This window comes from Trichechus manatus, unplaced genomic scaffold (genome assembly GCF_000243295.1).
Source record: "Trichechus manatus latirostris isolate Lorelei unplaced genomic scaffold, TriManLat1.0 scaffold00187, whole genome shotgun sequence".
NCBI lineage: Eukaryota > Metazoa > Chordata > Mammalia > Sirenia > Trichechidae > Trichechus > Trichechus manatus.
In genome coordinates, this window is record NW_004444123.1 from 3,382,146 (window position 1) to 3,402,205 (window position 20,060).

The window sequence follows — 20,060 nt, forward strand, 5'->3', positions numbered from 1 at the left end:
AAAGAAATAAAAATGAATAAACTTTCATGTAAAAAAATAAAGATAAAAAAAAAAAAAGATTGGTGCTCTACTAAGAAATCATCTATATGAGACCAAAAGGTCAACATCTACTCTAAAGCAAAGATGAGAAGATAAGGGGACAGGGAAACTAGAGCACTGGAAGCGGAACAACCAGAACACAATTAAAGATAATGTTGACACCTTGTGAAAATTTTAACTAATGTCAATGAGCAATCTGTATAGAAATTGTCAAATGGGAACCTAATTAACTGTGTAAACTTTCACCAAAAACACAATAAAACATTATTTTAAAAAATATTAGCCATTCCCTAACAATCTTAAAAGAAATATAAAACCATCTTGTAAGAAATAACCCATCTGGTTATAATTTCTCAACCATACTCCTAGTGGCTCACATACTCAGCTATGAGCTAGAGCCACAATGGTGAGGGAAACAGCTGCCTTCACACTTAGTGGCTCACATACTCAGCTACGAGCTAGAGCCACAATGGTGAGGGAAACAGCTGCCTTCACAGTGCTCACAGTCTGGAGAGTGATGCACAGGGACTGGGGTGCAGTGAACTGCTCTTATATGGCCTTTCTAGCCATGGTCTTGTAACTCCCACGAAATGACTGGCTGGGACTATGCTAACTGAGTGACTTATATTCTACCAAGGCGATTGGGCAGTTCCTGGTCCTGCTGGGAGGACCGTGCCTTGAAAATGACATTGAGTAGCCTTACATAAGGGCCAGTCCCACAGAGGTTGGGGAGACCTCACTACCATCAAGAAGAGTCTGGAGTGGAGAACATCCTTTGAACCTGGGGTCCCTGAACTGAGAACTCCTAGACCCAGAAGCAAGAACTGTAACAATGAAGAGGTTGCAAGATGGTGAGAGACAGCAGCAGCGGGATTTCCAGCCCTCAGAGGGAGGTGGCTCAATGGACTTTCAGCCCATGGAGCGAGAGCCGAGCACCTTCAGGCAGGAGGCTTGTCAGCAGAGCTAAAAGAGCTGTAATACTTGCCTGTGCAAGGCAGAGGCCTGAGGGCGTCCCGGGCAGGGCAGAGGCCGGAGTGGGCCCCGGGCAGGGTTTGCCTCAGAGGACCCTGTGCAGGGATCTCCCTACGGCAGGGGGGGAGCCAGACGCCTCTGGGCAGGAGGCGAGCCAGCAGAACTAACAGAGCTGTAATGCTTGCTTGTGCAGGGCAAGAGAGGCCTGGATGTGCCCCGCACAGGGGCTGCACAATTCCCCCCAACCCAGGCAGCATGGGCCTGGGTAGCATGGTGGCAGCCAGCAGCAGAGGCCAGCAAGGCCCAGCGGCAAAGCAGAAGCAGCAGGAGCCCTGCAGGCCCCAAGCAGCATGGCGGTAGCCAGAGGCAGCGGTGACATGGACACAGCATCTGACCTGAACCACGGTGTGCCTGCCCAGCGACAAAAGAATCAACACGGGTAATTTAGGGAAAGGTAAGCATTTCCCCTTTGAGAATCTGTTGTTATTGTTTACTGTTTATTTTCTATAAATGATAAAATGGCTCTCACTTTGCCACACTTCGTACATGTCTTGTGTGTCTGGCTCAATCACAGATGGACGTAGCCCCCATGGTGCTCTCTGGAAGTTTGAGACACAGCCTGTCCGCATATGCAGTGCAGACAAACGGACAGAGCATTACAGTGGCCACTCCAGGTGCATGTGTGGGGACGGGGGAGTGGGGGGAGATGTTCTGTTTCCCAGACTTATTTTCGTATCTCAGAGAACAGTAGTGTCCAAGCAGGAGATTGAGGGGCACCTCATCCTTCCCTGACACTGAATCTTTGCTGCCTATACCACTGTGGCAACCCAGAAGGAGTCGAGAACATTGTTGGTGATTTAAGACTTTAATGTTTTAGTGATAACAGAAGTAATTCATGGTTATTGCAGAAAATACAGAAAAGCAAAGTTTAAGTATTCTTAAACTACCTAATTGAAAGTCTTCATTCTCATTTTAAGCTTTACAAGAAGTGAACTTCTCTTCACCCCCAAATCCTTCTTCCCAGACAAAGAAAGAGAATTTACTTCAGCAGAGTTTAGAAAATTAAATCAAAAGCTATTTGTTGAGTGGTAACTATTCCTTTCCCCAACAGCGTAAACAAAGCTCAGTGAAAGTCATGTCTGGAAGTAGAGGCTAACGTTCCTGATCCTCCTCTCTCCTCTTTGGTCCTTTTGCTTCTCTTTTGTAGGTTCCTCTTCTTCCTTCCACCTCCCTAACACTCTGTAAGCACTCCATGAATCAGTCCTAGGCCCTGTTTTTTAGCATCATTTTTATTATTAAGAGTGAGAGTAACAGAGTCTATATCTCTACTGTCCAATACTGTTGAAGGCACCGTGCTAGGCATTTAAAAAAAAAAAAAAAAAAAAAAAACGTTGTTTTTATATATGCACATTTGAAAAGCATTTTATACTGATTCATTCATTCTGCCAACAACCTATGAGTCCAGAAGGAGTGGTTATTATGAGCTCCCCTTTTATAGACAAGGAATCAAGGTAAGATCCAGAGACCCATCCAGGTCATGTGGCTATTTCCTTCAGATCTGAAATTAGAACCCAGGTTTCCTGACTCCTGGTATAGTGCTCTTTCCACTATGGTATACTGCCCTCCTCTATCTATCTGTGCTATTGTCAGCAAGAATTGTCTACCCACTTCCACAAAACCCTGTCACCATTAGGTTTTTTTAATTTATATCTTCACATATGCAACTAACAAACATTAGTGCCTACTCTGTTGCGAGGTAGTGGAATCCAATGGAGAATATTTTGGTTCTGATTCCTAAGCCACTCCATTATATAAAAATATAACCACTTTCCAAATGCATTACCAATTTCTCGTTTAAATGCCTTTAGAATGTGTCCTCTGAAATGGAAACCAAAAACACAAAAGGGTTAGATGAGTTGAGTCAAAATGTCCAGCAGTAACAACTCGTTCTAAATATGCAATTATCTTCAGAGTGATTGAAAAGTTGATGAAAAATAAGAATATCAATCAGAAATCTGACCATAATGGAAATGAACAAAATTGAACACTCAGATCCAAATTTTTATAACTTTTAAGACTATACTAGCAGTTATCTCAGTGAGTGGTGTTAACTCTAAAACAAAAATATTGTAAATTCATTCTGATGTAAATTGCTAACACTTAGCAATTTTTTCTGGGTGAATTTCAATATTCTGTGATAAAATTTAGTTGATAAATTCCCCAAAAGTTGGAATTTAAAGCAGTGACTCCTTTCACTTACAGTTCATAAATTACCACTGCAAGCATAAATTACCACTGGCGCTGTAGGTGCTATATATATATTGTGTAGAGTCTCTTGCAATAGAGAATTTTATCACCAAGTCATCTTCAAAATTATTACCCTAAAGCAGATATTCACAAACCATGTTGCATGGAATACTGGAATTCTTTAAAATCAGTGCCCTCAAACGAAGGCCTTAATGATCAATTCAGTTTACTTTTGTTAAAGAAAGAAATATTTTTTTTACAGTAGAATTTCTCAAAACCTTTATTTAATACACTGATATGCCAAATACATCTCCGAAAAGATATAGCATACTGCAGTTTCTAAATTTTTACTATCATATGTTGTTAATTTTTATTGTTACTATTATTTTATTTACTTAGTGCAACACTACTAAAATTTTGAACACAGTTGGTAAATTTTACCACAACTTTTGTAGTCCATCTGCCTCTGATAACACCAACAGCAAATGCTGAATTTCACTAAAAGAAATAAGGGCTCACAGTGAAAGTAACTATATTTTACAGTGCTAAGAAATTAAATACTTCATCTAATACTCTCAATAATCCTATGGTAGGAATTTTTGTGGATAAGATAACCATGGCCCAAAAATATACAATCAATAACAGCAGCAGGACTGGATTTCAACTACCTGATTCCAAAGAAAGTGCTCTTTCCAGGACATAACTAAATCAGCCCTTCTAGAGATTAAAATTCCAAGTATCTGGGTAAAACCTGTTAGGTAAATCCTCTTTTTCTTTCGCAAATGTAAGTCAACCAAAGAATGGAAGTTGGAGAAGCACTTTAGCAGAGCAAAAAGAGCAAAGGACTTGGAGCTAGAAGAAAGGGGGCTGAACACTGGGTCCAGCACTGATCATGATCTGCTTTCTTGCCACTTCAGTAACAAACCAAAGAAAAAGCAACTTTAACCCTCAGTAAAGTCCAAAACATTGAGATAATACACAATATCTCCTCTGATTACAACATCATCAAAGTAGAAATTAACAACAGGAAGAGCAAGGAAAAAAATCAATGGAAACTGAATAGCACCCTGCTTAAAAACCACTGGGTAACAGAAGAAATCAGAGATGGAAACAAAAAATTCCTAGAATCAAACAAGAATGAAAACACATCATACCAAAACCTTCGGGACACAGCAAAGGCACTACTCAGAGGTCAGTTTATAGCAATAGATGCACACATCAAAAAAGAAGAAAGGGAAAAAATCAAAACATTAGCTACACAACTCAAACAAATAGAAAGAGAACAGCAAAAGAAGTCCACAGCCACCAGAAGAAAGGAAATAATAAAGATCAAAACAGAAATAAATGAAATACAGAATAGAAAAACAATAGAAAGAATCAACAAAACCAAAAGTTGGTTCTATGAAAGGATCAACAAAATTAACAAACCACTGGCCAAACTGACAAAAGAAAAACAGGAGAGGACACAAATAACTCAAATAAGAAATGAAATGGGGGACATTACCACAGACCCAACTGAAATAAAAAGGATCACAACAGAGTACTATGAAAAACTATACTCCAACAAATTTTAAAAACCTAGAGGAAATGGACAAATTTCTAGAAAAACACTACCTACCCAAACTAACACAAAATGATGTTGAAAATCTCAACAGAACCATAACAAGAGAAGAGATTGAAAAGGTAATAAAAAAAACTCCCAACAAAAAAAATCTCTGGCCCAGATGGCTTCACTGAAGAATTCTAACAAACTTTCAGAGAAGAGCTTACACCAGTACTACACAAACTATTTCAGAACAGAGAAAAGGAAGGGATACTTCCAAATGGCATTTGACAAAGTCCAACACCCATTCCTGATAAAAACTCTCAATCAAATAGGTATAGAAGGGAAATTTCTCAACATAATAAAGGGCATCTATACAAAGTCAACAGCTGACATCATTCTTAATGAAGAGAAACTGAAAACATGCCCCTTGAGAACAGGAACAAGACAAGGATGCCCTTTATCACCACTCCTATTTAACACTGTCCTGCAAGTACTAGCTAGAGCAATAAGGCAAGAAAAAGAAATAAAGGTCACTCAAATTGGTAAGGAAAAAGTAAAACTGTCCCTATTTGCAGATGATATAATACTATACATAGAAAACCCAAAAGACTCCATGAGAGAACTACTGAAACAAACAAAAAGATTCAGCAGAATAGCAAAATATAAGATAAACATACAAAAATCAGTTGGATTCCGATACACCAATAAAGAGAATGATGAAAAGAAAATTAGGAAAACAATACCATTTATAATAGCCCTTAAAAAATAAAATACTTAGGAATAAATCTAATCAGGGATGTAAAAGACCTATACAAAGAAAACTACAAAACACTACTGCAAGAAACCAAAGAGATCTACATAAATGGAAAAACTTACCATGCTCATGGAAAGGTAGAGCCAACACTGTGAAAATGTCAAGTCTACCAAAAGTAATCTACAAAATACAATGCAATCCCGATCCAAATACCAAAAACATTGTTTAAAGAGATGGAAAAACTAATCATTAACTTTATATGGAAAAGGAAGAGGCCCCAGATAAGTAAAGCACTACTGAAGAAGAAGAAGAAAGTAGGAGGACTCGTACTACCTGACCTCAGAACTTACTATACAGCTACGGTAGTCAAAACAGCCTGGTACTGGTACAACAACATATACATTGACCAATGGAACAGAATTGTGAACCCAGATGTAAATCCATGCACCTACAGTCACCTGATCTTCAACGAGGTCCCAAAGTCCATCAAATGGGAAAAAGTCAGTCTTTTTAACAAATGGTGCTGGCAAACCTTGATGTCCATCTGCAAAAAAAAGAAACAGGACCCATACCTTACTCCTTACACAAAAACTAATTCAAAATGGGTCAAACACCTAAATATAAAACCAAAAACTATAAAGATCATAGAAGAAAAAATAGGATCAATGCTAGAGGTCTTAATACATGGTATTAACAGGATACAAACCATAACTAACAACACACAAATTCCAGAAGATAAGCTAGATAACTGGAATCTTCTAAAAATTAAATACTTACATTCATCAAAAGACTTCATCAAAAGAGTAAAAAGATAACCTACAGACTGGGAAAAAATTTTTGGCCATTATAAATCTGACAAAGTTCTAATCTCTAAAATCTAAAGGAAATTCCAACACCTCTGCAACAAAAAGACAAATAATCCAATTAAAAAATGAGCAAACAAAATGAACAGACACTTCACCAAAGAAGACAGTCAAGCAGTGAACAGACACATGAGGAAATGCTGGAGATCACTAGCCATTAGAGAAATGCAAATCGAAACCAAATGAGATACCATCTCACCCCGACATTACTGGCACGAATCAAAAAAACAGAGAATAACAAATGTTGAAGAGGCTGTGGGGAGATTGGAACTCTTATGCACTGCTGGTGGGAATGCAAAATAATACAACCATTTTGGAAAACCATATGGCGCTTCCTTAGAAAGCTAGAAATAGAAATACCATATGATCCAGCAATCCCACTCCTAGGAATAGATCCTAGACAAATAAGAGTCATCACACTAATAGACGTATGCACATCCATGTTTATGGCAGCATTGTTCACTATAGCAAAAAGATGGAAACAACCTAGATGCCCATCAACAAACAGATGAATGGATAAACAACATGGATGAATCTGGAAGGTATTACGCTGAATAAGTCAATCACAAAAGGACAAATACTGTATGAGACCACTACTATAAAAACTCATGAAAAGGTTTACACACAAAAAGAAACAATCTTTGATGGTTACGAGGGAGGGGAGGGGTGGGGTTGGGAATGGAAAAACACTAAACAGACAATAGATAAGTGGTAACTTTGGTGAAGGTAAGACAGTACACAATACCGGGGAAGCCAGCACAACTTGTCCAAGGAAAGGTCTTGGAAGCTCCATAGACACATCCAAACTCCCTGAGGGACCAAACTACTGGACTAAGGGCTGTGGGGACCATGGTCTCGGGGAACATCTAGCTCAACTGGCATAACATCGTTTATAAAGAAAATGTTCTACATTCTACTTTGGTAAGTAGCGTCTGGGGTCTTAAAAGCTTGTGAGAGGCCATCTAAGATACTCCACTGGTCCCACCCCATCTGGTGCAAGGGAGAATGAAGAAAACCAAAGACACAGGGAAAGATTAGTCCAAAGACTAATGGACCACAGCTACCACGGCCTCCACCAGACTGAGTCCAGTACAACTAAATGGTGCCCATCTACCATGCCCGACTGGTCTGACAGGGATCACAATAGAGGGTCCTGGACAGAGCTGGAAAAAACTGTAGAACAAAATTCTAACTCACAAAAAAAGACCAGACTTACTGGTCTGACAGAGACTGGAGAAACCCCGAGAGTATGGCCCCCGGATGCCCTTTTAACTCAGTAATGAAGTCACTACTAGGTTCACCCTTCAGCCAAAGATTAGACAGGCCCCTAAAACAAAACGAGACTAAAGGGGCACACCAGCCCAGGGGCAAGGACTAGAAGGCAGGAGGGGACAGGAAAGCTAGGGAACCCAAGGTCGAGAAGGGAGAGTGTTGACAAGTCGTGGGGTTGGTAACCAATGTCAGAAAACAGTATGTGTACTATTGTTTAATGAGAAGCTAGTGCGTCCTGTAAACCTTCATCTAAAGTACAATAATAAATTAAAAAAATAAAAGAAAAAAAAAGCTTCCTTAAAAAAAAAACACAAAACTGTGTTTGGAGGTGGACAGTTCTCAGTTCATATCTCCATTTACCAACCAAAGAATAGCATTCTAGACACATATCTACATTTCTTAATTACAAAAAACCAAGACTTAGGAAAATAAGGAATCAGGTCAGGACAACATCCATTACACACGCAAATACTGAAGAAAAAAAAAAATGTAACCTCGCTGTTTTCCAAAATGTTTTTATGTTTAGCCCTAAAATGTGATCTGCTGAATAATTCATTATCATCTACGTTTAAACATATCACTTATTCCTCTTTAAAACATAACTCCATCAAGACAGCCTCAAATAAAGGGAAGACCATAAACCAAATTATGAATTGAACTTATTTTCATTTACAAGGTACTTAACTCTAAATCAATTTGTAAATTAAATCAATGGTTATGATATTCTTAAGGAGCCCTGGTGAAGCAGTGGTTAAGCACGCCACTGCTAACCAAAAGTTGGCGGTTCAAACCCACCAGCTGCTCTGTGGGAGAAAGATGTGTCAGTCTGCTTCTGTAAAGATTACAGTCTTAGAAACCCTATGGGGCAGTTCTACACTGTCCTACAGGGTTGCTATGAGTTGGAATCAACGAGACAGCAACAGGTAAACAAGTAAATGATATTCTCCCCAAGTGTTCTTAGTTATCTGTCAAATAGAAAAGACAGAACTGTAAATAAAATTTAATACTGAAAACACAAACACTGCATGCAAGCAACTACTCTTTTGGTAGAAAAACAATGTGTAGGGCGAAAGCCAGTAAAATGTATATTAATAGGCTAAGGCCACACAAACAGCACAAGTTTTAAAAAATATTGTAAAATAAAGTGCACACATGTAAGAACATAAATAGGTCACAGGAGCCTTGAAGCACACAAGTCCTCGGTGCGCAATTACCCACAGCATTTGTTTCTTAGTCCTCAGCAGTGTGCATGGAATTCTCCACCTACAAGCTGCAGCTACTAAACTGCCATTATAAATGGAAAGGAAAGGCCTCTGGAGTCAAGATCCTGGGACAAGCAGGGGCCCTTCGCATTGCTCATGGCAACCTCTCAAAGCTTCAAAAAAGCTACACACGTACAAGAGGGTCAACTATACACTGAACTGACAGAAAACTAGTTTTTTAGCTTTGTAATCCCTCAGTTTAACATTTTTTAAATTAAAAATAAATCTTGGTGGGGCCTTATTGAGAGATGGGTCACTAACGAGCTCAGAGAAAGTATTAAGAAGCACCACTGAAAAGATTAGAATCTGTTAGCCCCCAAAGCTTCTGCTTGAAAACTTCAGGTCAAAAAGACATTGGGTTCTTTGCCTCCCTGTCCTTCTGAACAACGTAAGCGAGGAGAGGTTGTAACTTACTAAATTTCAGATGTCTTTTGCTTTTTGGCTGAAATATTATTGTCAACATAACCAGAACTACCGAAAAAGATATCTGAGTAGGAAAAGTCCACAAAAGGCAAAAAAAAAAAAAAAAAGCAACTTTAAACTGAGTCCTAGTCAGCCTTCTTGCCAGCCTTCTTGCCTATCTTCAAAACCAAGACCAGGCTTTGTGGCCTGGCCTAGAGCTCAGGCCCACAACACAGCACATGATTATTAGGTCCTTAAATTATTTTAAGTGTGCTAATTTATCTACTTCTTAATAAATATTACCAAATTTCTTTAAAAGCCAAGTCAAAAGCACTCTTTTATTTAATCGCCATCGTGACAATGGTTTGAAATCACCCCCCTAACCGGATGTATACAATAGTTGCCTGCTTCATAAGATTGAGAGAGTAGCTATTAGACAATAAAACCGCAAAATGATTCAAATCTATTATACTTCCTAGAAAATGACACAAAATAAGTCCCTTTAGAAACAGGTAGAGACAGGAAGTTAATTGTAACTTTTTATGAGAAACTTTTTATGAGAAACTAACTATAATCAAGTCTTCACCTATTCCATTAGCAGTTTAGGGTAGTAGCAGAGGTAAGAGAATAAAGTGACAAAAGTAAAACATTTAAATAAAAATGTTAAATGTCAAGGTACAAATAATCAAACATGAAAAAAAGAGACATGCTCACTCGCCATTTCTCAGAGACACGAATCTCCAAATGTAGAACAAGAATAATAGGATTTACAAAATGCAAGCCTACACTATAGTGAACATTTCCCATAGCAGTAATTGGGTAAACCAAACAGCACATCCATCAATATGATGCATGCAATCCTGACTTTCAGACATTTGACTTTCATATAAATATACCGACATCTTTAAACTGCATTTTACACACACACACACACACACACAAAACCAACTCTGGCAAAGAGTGTAGGTACCTCAAAGAACCCAGCTCACACAGTGCAAGCTCACCTTACCAAACTCAGCCTCCCTCCCACCCCATCACCTGCCTCTCAGCTCCTCTCTCCGTCTTTTCCCTGCAGAGCTGCAGGTGTCCCTGGCCAGCAGAAATATCTGGGCTGCTTTTCCATCACCTGCCAGCCAGGCAGTCTGGGCCCAAGAGGCAGCAGGTGCACAAGCCACAGCTGAACATTTTACAACATGTGTTAGTTCTCTGGAGGGGAAGACAGGCAAGTTAATGGGTCAAATTTTGACGTTCAACTAACAAGTTTCCAGGAAGGCATCATATTTGAAAGTTATGACTAGCTCCTTTTTGCATTATTAAAATCCCAAAATCACAAGAGAAAATAAACAAACTCTAATGGCAAATTACCTCTAGATACTCCACAAATGTTCACCGAAGTGGTTCACACCTCAAAGTTTACAAATTATTATAGCACCACTTTAAGTAAGCTATTTTGCAAAGTTCAAGAATCATCAATGTTAAAGAAAATTTGTAGTTACATAACATCTGATGTATACAAGTGGTCAATAAATAAGACGAAATAGGAATGGTTTACATTTTTAAAAACCCATTGACTAAAGTTTTTGTAGGTGAGCTATTTCTCTATTAACAATATTGACTCAAAAACAAAGGAAGGGTAGAACAAAACTAGACTCTAGAAAAAAGCTGAATGACTTGACAGCCATGATTTTTCAAGATTTTTAAGCTTAAATACATTTTTCAACAAACTAATCTCCCCCCTCCGAAACCCCGTGGTTACTCCATTTGTTGAAAATCTCTCCAGATTACGCAGAAATCAAATATTTTTCAAAGTATCTTCTTGGTGCTACTCATTTAGCAACTGAAAACTATCAATTCCCACTGCTTTAACATTGTAATTTTGTAATAATGTAAGAGGTTACGGGTTAGGAAGTTCTTTTTCTCCTTTAAAGTGACTTAAGTTATTGCTTGAAATGTTTACGGATATGCATCACTTTTGAAATAAAAAGTTAACAAAATTAAATTTAAAACATGCTGACTCCCATATGCAAAAACTCTACAGTGAACATTATGCTTAATGGTGAAAGACAGAATGCTTTCCTTCTAAGACCAGGAACAAGGCGAGTATATTCATTCTCGCCACTTCTATATTCAACAATGTTCTAGAAGTTCTAGCCAGTACAATAAGGCGAGAAAAAGAAATAAAAGGCATACGGATTAGAAGGAAGAAATAAAACCACCCTTATTCACAGACAACATGATTGTCCAGGTACAAAAAATGAGAAATCTGTCAAAAACTCCTAGAACTAATGCGTGAGTTTGGGAAAGCCACAGGATACAACGTCAACACACACACCAAAAAAAAAACCAAATTTCTATATTTTAAAAATTAACTGAAAACCAATTTTTTAAATTTCATTTACATCAGCTACAAAAAAGGGAACACTGAGGAATAAAGCTAACAAAACATATACAGAATCTGTATGCTGAAAATTACAAAATGCTGATGAAAGAAATCAAAAAGGACTTAAATAAATGGCAAGACACTGTGTTCGTGGATTTGAAGACTCAACAAAGATGTTAATTCCCCCCCAAATTGACCTATAGATTTAATGCAACTTTAATCAATACACCATCAGGATTTTTTGCAGATATAGACAAGCTGATTCTAAAATTTATATTAAAAAGAAAAGGAACTTAAATAGAGAAAATAATTTTGAAAAAGAAGAATAAAGTTGGAGGGATTATATTACCTAATTTTAAGACTTAGTATAAAACCACAGTAACCTAGACAGTGTGGTATGGAACAAAACAGTGAATTCAGATTTAGAGCCACATATTTACAGCCAACTGATTTTAAATAGAGGTGCAAAGACAATTCAACAAAGAAAAGCTAGTCTCTGGAACAAATGGTGTTTCACTGCAATTGAACATTCATATGCAAAAAGATGAGCGTTCGGACTATTACCCAAAAGCGCCTTCTGAATCCACCAGGCACTCCTTGGAAACCCTATGGGGCAGTCCTACTCTGTCCTAGAGGGCCACTATGAGTCAGAATCGACTCGACGGCAATGGGTTATACAAAAATAAATTCAAAATGGATAAATGTAAGATGCAAAAGAATAAAACTTCTGGAAAAAAACATTCGGGAAAATCTTCATGACCTCGGGTTACACAAAGAGTTTTTAGACACGACACCAAAAGCGTGATTCATAAAAAAACAACTCAACTTAATCAAAATTAAAAATTTTTACTGTGCAAAAATAGATGTCCCCACATGTACTCCCCCCCACAGCACCTAATAAAATGTGTTTTATGATACGGCTATTCAGCAGCAGTATGGCGTCCCTGGGTGATGTAAACAGTTAATGTGCTCGGTTCCTACCAAAAGGTTAAAGGTTCAAGTTCACTCAGAGGTGCCTTGGAAGAAAGTCCTGGTGATCTGCTTCCAAAAAATCAGTCCTTGAAAACCCTATGGAGCCCATTCTACTATGAAACCTGAGGCAACTTTTGCAGTGATGGTGGTTACACAAACTGTATTTGTTGTTAATGTTAGTTGTCGTTGAGCTGGCTCTAACTCATAGCAACCTTATGTATAATTTTGTCAAAACTCATCAACTTATACTCTTAAAATTGGTGAATTTTCTTGTATGCAAATTATACCTGAATTTCAAAAGGTAAAGTCATAAGGCAGCACTGTCATTTAGTAATAAAAGCATACCCTTTGCTTTCCATGTTCATGGAAAGAACATAGGCAAGAACTGCCATTCACTTAATGTTAGTGAGAAGCCTGTATTACAGTAGGAGAATATTGTAGAATTAACCATAGTGAAACAACCAAATACACTGTTGACAATTCTTTTATATCTATGTCTCCTACTACTAAATAATAAAAAAAAAAAATATTTTCATGAAATAATTTTCCAATGTTAAATAGAGATACTTAGTCTAGATAAAAAAAATTAAGACACAGCACAGAGTTTAACTAGGAAATCTGGTGGCAAGCTTGTAACTGGCCACAGGTTATTTAAGTCTACCAGGTTCCAGGGAACTGCAAAAAAAAAGAAAGGTACAAAGGAGAGTTAAGAAGAGAAAAGAGCTCCTATGCTATACCAAATATAAGAACACTGGTAATTCCAATGATTCTTATATTTAATTCTGCTCCTACAAAATTACCTGCAAGGATCAAGAATACAGACATTGTTCCTTGAAGCTAGAATTACATGAGGTAGGAAACACACTGTAGACACTTGTAATTTTTATCTCGTGAAGATCTCTCAAAGGAGCACTACTTACCTGGTTAACTCTCCTGAGGAAAGATGTTTTTCTACTTAAGTCTCAAAGATAATAAGCATTTTACCTGTTTTATAATATTAAGTACATTTAAAGTATATCTCCACGTTGACCCTCAAACTATTAAAAAAAAAAATCTGTAACATAAGCAAGTGACCATTTATAGGTTTATGTACCTGACAGTCTAAGCAATTTTCAAGTTCAAATAACCACAGCAATATGTAGCATGCATATTATATGGATTTGGTTAGTTCTAAGGCAATTTGCTATTTTATTTTCTAATTTGTATTGTCATAAAAGTCAGTTTAGTAAACAGTTCACAGCTTTTGAAAAGGTATCTACGATCTGAATTGGGTTAATCTTCCCGTTCGTAAACTAACAATACAAGTAATTATCATACTCAGTGTTTCCTATTCAAGGTCCATACATATTCACACCTCCAAGCTTTATTGACTGTATCCCCTCTACCTAAGATACCTCTCCTTTTAACCCACCTGGTGTGGCTTCTTCCCGCCTTTCAACACCTATCTGAATTGTCATATTCCCTGATCCCTTCAGCCAGAAGGGATCTCTTCTGAATCCCCACAGCTTTTCTCTCCAGTCTTTTGTGGCACTTAACCTTACCGTCTTGTACTATATTTTTTAAGTACGGTAAATTCTCTTCTGCTATGAGTATCCTTGAAAGGAAGGTCCATGTTTTATTCAGCCTTGTATCCGGCATAACAATTAGTGTGCTGCCATGAATGGAGAGGAAAACATTCAACTTTTTTTAGGCCCTAGTGGCGCAGTTGTTAAGAGCTCCGCTGCTAACCAGAAGGTTGGCAGTTCAAATCCACCAGGCACTCCTCAGAAACCCTATGGGGCAGTTCTACTCTGTCCTACAGGGTTGCTATAAGTTGGAATCGACTTGATGGCAACGGGTTTAGTTGAGTTTTCTTTTGGTGTGCCACATACTGCCTTAGGTTATATTAAACCCACTGCAGTGGAGTCGATTCCAATTAATACGACCCTATAGGACAGAGTAGAACAGCCCCATAGGGTTTCCAAGGAGCGGTTGGTGGATTTGAACTGCTGACCTTTTGGTTAGCAGCCGAGCTCTTAACTGCTGTGCCACTAGGGCTCCATAGGTTATATTAGGGGAAACAAATACCAATGACAGAGACCTGCTCTAAATCTACTAAAAGACACAGGCATGTAAACAGATAAATAAAATACTGTGATGTTATAAGAGATAAACAGGGTGCCGTGAGGGGATCATCATGTATGTTGAAAATTGCTGATTCCATAAACTAATCAAATTGGTTGTCACTGAGTCGATTCCAACTCATGGCAACACCATAAAATACAGGTTAGAAAACTAAGCCTTGATTTTTGAAGGGCCCAATAACTATAAAGGTTTCAAGAATGGTATAATAAACCCATTGCCATGAAGTCGATTCTGCTTCACAGCAACCCTATAGGACAGAGTAGAATTGTTCCCACAGGGTTCCCAAGGCTGTAAATCTTTAGGGAAGAAGATGGCCACATCTTTGTCCCGCTGAGCATCTGGTGCGTTTGAAATACTGACCTTTTGGTTAGCAGTCTAGCACTTAACCACTGCACCACCAGGGCTCCTAGTGGTATAATAAACCAAAAAAAAAAACCTGTTGCCATCGAGTCAATTCAGACTCACAGTGACCTATAGGACAGAGTCGAACTGCCCCATACAATTTCCAAGGAGCAGCTGGTGGATTTGAACTGCCAACCTCTTGGTTAGCAACTGAACACTTAACCACTGCACCACTAGGGCCCCAGTGATATAATAAACCAAAAAAACCAAACTCATTGCTGTTGAGTCGATTCCAACTCATAGCAACCCAACAGGACAGGGTAGAACTGCCCCATAGAGCTTCCAAGGCTATAACCTTTACGGAAGCAGACTGCCACATCTTTCTCCCGTGGAGAAGTTGGTGGGTTCGAACTGCTGACCTTTTGGTTAGTAGCTGAGCGCTTAACCACTGTGCCATCAGGGCTCCTAGTGGTATAAAAGGGGCTCCTTAATCTTATATAAAATACCTTACAGGACCCAAAACTAACACTCCACATATGTACCCTCACTTACATGCAGGGAGCAGCAAATTTCCCCCTATTGTCAGTATGTTGTTTTGTTGTTAGGTATCATTGAGTTGGTTCCAACTCATAGCAAGTGACCCTCTGTACAACAAAACAAAACACTGCCCAGTCCATCACCACACTGGCAATCGTTATGCTTCAGCCCATTGTGGCAGCCACTGTCAATCCATCTCACTGAGGGTCTTCCTCTTTTTCGCTGACCTTCTACCTTACCAAGCATGATGTGCTTCTCCAGGGACTTTTCCCTCCGGATAATATGTCCAAAGTACGTGAGACAAAATCTTGCCATTCTTACTTCTAAGGAGCGTTCTGGCTGTACTTCTTCCAAGACAGATTTGTTCATTCTTCTAGCCGTCCATGGTATATTTGATATTCTTCGCCAACACCATAATTCAAAGGCATCAATTCTTCTTTAGTCTTCCTTATTCATTGTCCAGCTTTTGCATGCATATGAGGTAATTGAAAATACGATGGCTTGGGTTAGGCGTAACTTAGTCCCCAAAGTGACATCTTTGCTTTTTAACACTTTAAAGAGGTCTTTTGCAGCACGTCGTTTGAGTTCTTGACTGCTGCTTCCATGGGCATTGATTGTGGATCCAAGTAAAATGAAATCCTTGACAACTTTAATCTTTTCTCCATTTATCATGATGATGCTTACCGGTCCAGTTGTGAGGATTTTTGTTTCCTTTAAGTTGAGGTGGAATGTATACTGAAGGCTGTAGTCTTTGCTCTTTATCAGTAAGTGCTTCAAGTCTTCTTCACCTTCAGCAAGCAAGGTTGTGTCATCTGCATTTTACAGGTTGTTAATGAGTCTTCCTCCAATCCTGATGCACAGTTCTTCTTCATATAGTCCAGCTTCTCGATTATTTGTTCAGCATACAGATTGAATAAGTATGGTGAAAGAATACAACTCTGGCACACACCTTTCCTGACTTTAAACCACCCAGTATCCCCCAGTATCCCCAGTATAGCCGTCTGCGATAATAAAAAAAGGTCCGGATTTCTCATCATCTTTAAACAAATTTGCTCATCCCACCTTCTCACATTTGTCTGAATTGTGCACCAATTTCCATATGCCTTGTGCCACCTCCATGTCCCAAACTCTGACTATCTAAATCTACCTAAACCTCTAAGGTTCTTCTCAAGGCCTACTTCCTACCTGAGTTCTCCATCACACATGATTACCACGCCCTCCAAATGTGTACTGTGCTACTTCTATTACCTGTACCCCTCTTTTTCAATTTGAACATTTAATGATACAGTGCATTACCTTTTCTTATTAATTCTTAACTTTTTATAAAACTTGGAGTTAAGCAGAACTGGTTTTAAATCCCAGTTCTGCTACTGCCTTGCAATGTAAAGCTGGACAAGTTACTAAACTTCTTGAATCTCCTCATCATTAAAATGAGTATTAAATTAGATGATATGTACAAAATGCCTAGTATATACACACACAGCACACACTCATACACACATATATACATATGAACTTGTTTAATTTTATTGCTCCCATTTTCCTAATTCGTCTCCTAGAAGGGAGATGCAGACTCTCTTGGTTTTACCAAAGCAAGAAATAAAACATAAACAAAGTGGGTACTAAAAATGGGATAAGTTAGTTGATGAAAGGGGACTCACAAGTTTTGAAATGTACCCTCAAGGCAACTCACACAAAACACTCTCAGTAGAATTTATGTTATGTAATATGTCTCCTACTGAAAACCATGAAAACTGACGCAAAGACACAACCCAGGTACAGAGGTCCTAGGCTGATGGCCCTAACACTGACGTCTTTCTCGAGAGTCTGTCTGCCTCAGAGCTGTATAATGCTGTATAAAGGCCAAGAGAGGAAATATCTTCTATTTATTACCTAAACCATTTTTTTTTTTTAATGTGCATCATCCCTCTGGAGCAAGAAAAACCACTTCTGCAAATGTGGAGTCAGAAGAGAAAGTCTAAATGGGATAGGAGCTGAGTCACCAATTTAACACAATCAACCACTGCCACACCCCACCCCTGAAATAGGAACGCTGCAGCGACACTCTCCAAGGGAGTCCCGAGCATCCCAGACTTGCCTCTACCCCAGCTTCCGGAAGTCCCACCTCCGACGCGTGTCCCCCGACGCGGTCCCAGAAGTCGGGGTCCCCAGTCCCTCCTCGGCTCTGACACGGAGTCAAGGACCCGTCAAACCATGGTCCCCACACTAGCCTCTCGTCTCAGTCCCGGCTCCTAACCCGCCTGACGCCGGCACTCACCCGGGCGGTGACCTTATACACCGTGTAGCCCCTCCGGTGTCGCTGGGGCTCGGTGACAGTGTAGAAACGGGCCAGGTCCGCACTCCACTCCCGGGGAGCGCTCATCCTCCCGCCGCCAAGGCTGCCAGCACGCGCCGGGGATCATCAGGGCAGCCCAGAGCCGGCTCCCCCTCGCAGCCGCCAAGCGGCAAGGGGGCAGTGGCTCCAAGGCGGCTCCTCGGCTGCGCAACTCTGCTTCCGGGTCGACAGAGAAGCTTCCGGGTCAGGCCGCGTTCTAACGTCGGGAGGAGGAGCGACTCCCCCTTAGAGTCTGACCCCCATCTGTGCCGGGGAGTGATTTGTGAGCAAGGCTCTGGTGGTCGCACGGCCACCCACGTCCCTACGGGAGAGCTAAGGCGCTCGCGACTAGGTCTGATGGTGGGCTAACTCAGACACCTTCTAGATTCTGTGAGCTGTCACAGCCATGGCACACAGGTGAGACTAGACCCTCTTCACTCCACCCGTGTACAAATTGCTGCGGGGTCTTGAGGCAAGAGGAGTATCTCAGCCTTACATCTCCTTTCCTTCCATGTTCATGGTCTACCATTTTAAATACCCACAGCAACATCGGAATTCTCACAGACATACACTTTTATAAGACTAATCCCCACTGCCTGGGCACCCCTCTTTCTACCACACCTGCACAGCAAACCCTCGACCCTAAATCAGTCTTAAAATCCATCTGCTCAAATTCTAAAATCTGGAGACGTCTTCTTGCTGCGGGAAAAAATTAACACGGCCTCTCAAAGTCATTACAAAGATAGGATTTTTACTGTAAGCTGGTCGCTGTTCACTACTTAGCAATTCTTTTTACTTTTCTTGATCAAGATTCCTTCTCACGCTGTATAATAGTCATTCCCTGTCTTTGCCATTTTCCTCAACCCTCTTCCTCTTCATCTTGACTCCCTACCCCAAGCCTCCTTTATAATCAAAAACCAAACCCACTGCCCTCGAGTTGAAAGTAACGCCTTGTGGATTCAAACTGATGACCTTTTGGTTTGCAGCGGTAGCTCTTAACCACTGGGTGACCAGGCTCCTCAAACAGGCATACCAATTCTAAATGTATATATGCCTGAAACAGAACTTCAAAATGTATAAAGCAAAAACTATTGTAACTAAAATAAAATTTAAAAAATACATAATTATAGTTGACTTCACCACTCCTCCCTCAATAATTGATTTTTAAAAAGTAGACAAAGAAATCAGTAAGGATAAGTTATTGTTGTTAGGTACTGTCAGAGTTTTTTGTTTTTGTTTTTGTTTTTGTTTCACTTATAGTGACCACATGTGACAGAGAAGAACTGCCCCGTGGAGTTTTCTAGGCTGTAATCTTTACAGAACACTCCAGCTGCAGCAGAACATATATATGTTTCAAGTGCACAGGAAATATTCACCAAGATAGGCCATCTCCTGGACCATAAAACAAATCTCAGCAAATTTAAAAGAACTAATAAATGCTATTTTCTCTGTTATTTCAAGGGAATTAGAAGTTAATAACATAAAGATACCTATAAAATTCACAAGTACATTGAAATTAAATTAAAAACTTCCAAATAAATGGATCAAAGTATAAATAGGATGAGATCTTTAAAATACTTGGAATCAAAATTTGTGGGATACAGCTAGAACAGTGCTTAGAGGAAAATTGGAAACCCTGTTGGCATAGTGATTAAGAGCTACAGCTGCTAACAAAAAGGTCGGCAGTTAAATCCACAAGACATTCCTTGGAAACCCACTGAGGCAGTTCTACTCTGTCCTATAGAGTCACTACAAGTCAGAATCGACTCGACATCAATAGGGAATGGGGTAGAGGAAAATTTGTAGCTTAAAGACTTATAGGAAAAAAGAAGAAATGTCATAGATCAGTGACCTAAGCTTCCACCTTAAGAAACTAGCAAAAGAAAATTAAATTAAACCTAAAGCAAGCAAAAGAAAAAAAAAGAATAAGGAGAGGAGCAAAAAATCAATAGAATGTTGGTTGTTGTTGTTAGGTGCTGTCAAGTCGGTTCCAACTCATAGAGACCCTATGTA

The 20,060-nt window shown here is 39.4% G+C and overlaps 1 protein-coding gene across 6 annotated transcripts in view; it reads right to left on the reverse strand.

The window, feature by feature from the left end:
- RPS6KC1 (ribosomal protein S6 kinase C1) overlaps positions 1-18,228 on the reverse strand; it is a 221,099-nt gene extending 202,871 nt beyond the window's left edge. For 5 of the 6 annotated variants that reach the window (XM_023741715.1, XM_023741714.1, XM_023741712.1 and 2 more), the window contains exon 1: positions 17,991-18,228. In XM_023741715.1, coding sequence (XP_023597483.1) covers positions 17,991-18,095 — 105 coding nt within the window. In that variant the 5' untranslated portion in view covers positions 18,096-18,228. Of the gene's footprint in view, positions 1-6,016; positions 6,064-17,990 lie in introns of those variants that run through there. The other variant, XM_023741713.1, reaches the window with a different exon arrangement.
- Between the last annotated feature and the right edge of the window lie 1,832 nt (positions 18,229-20,060).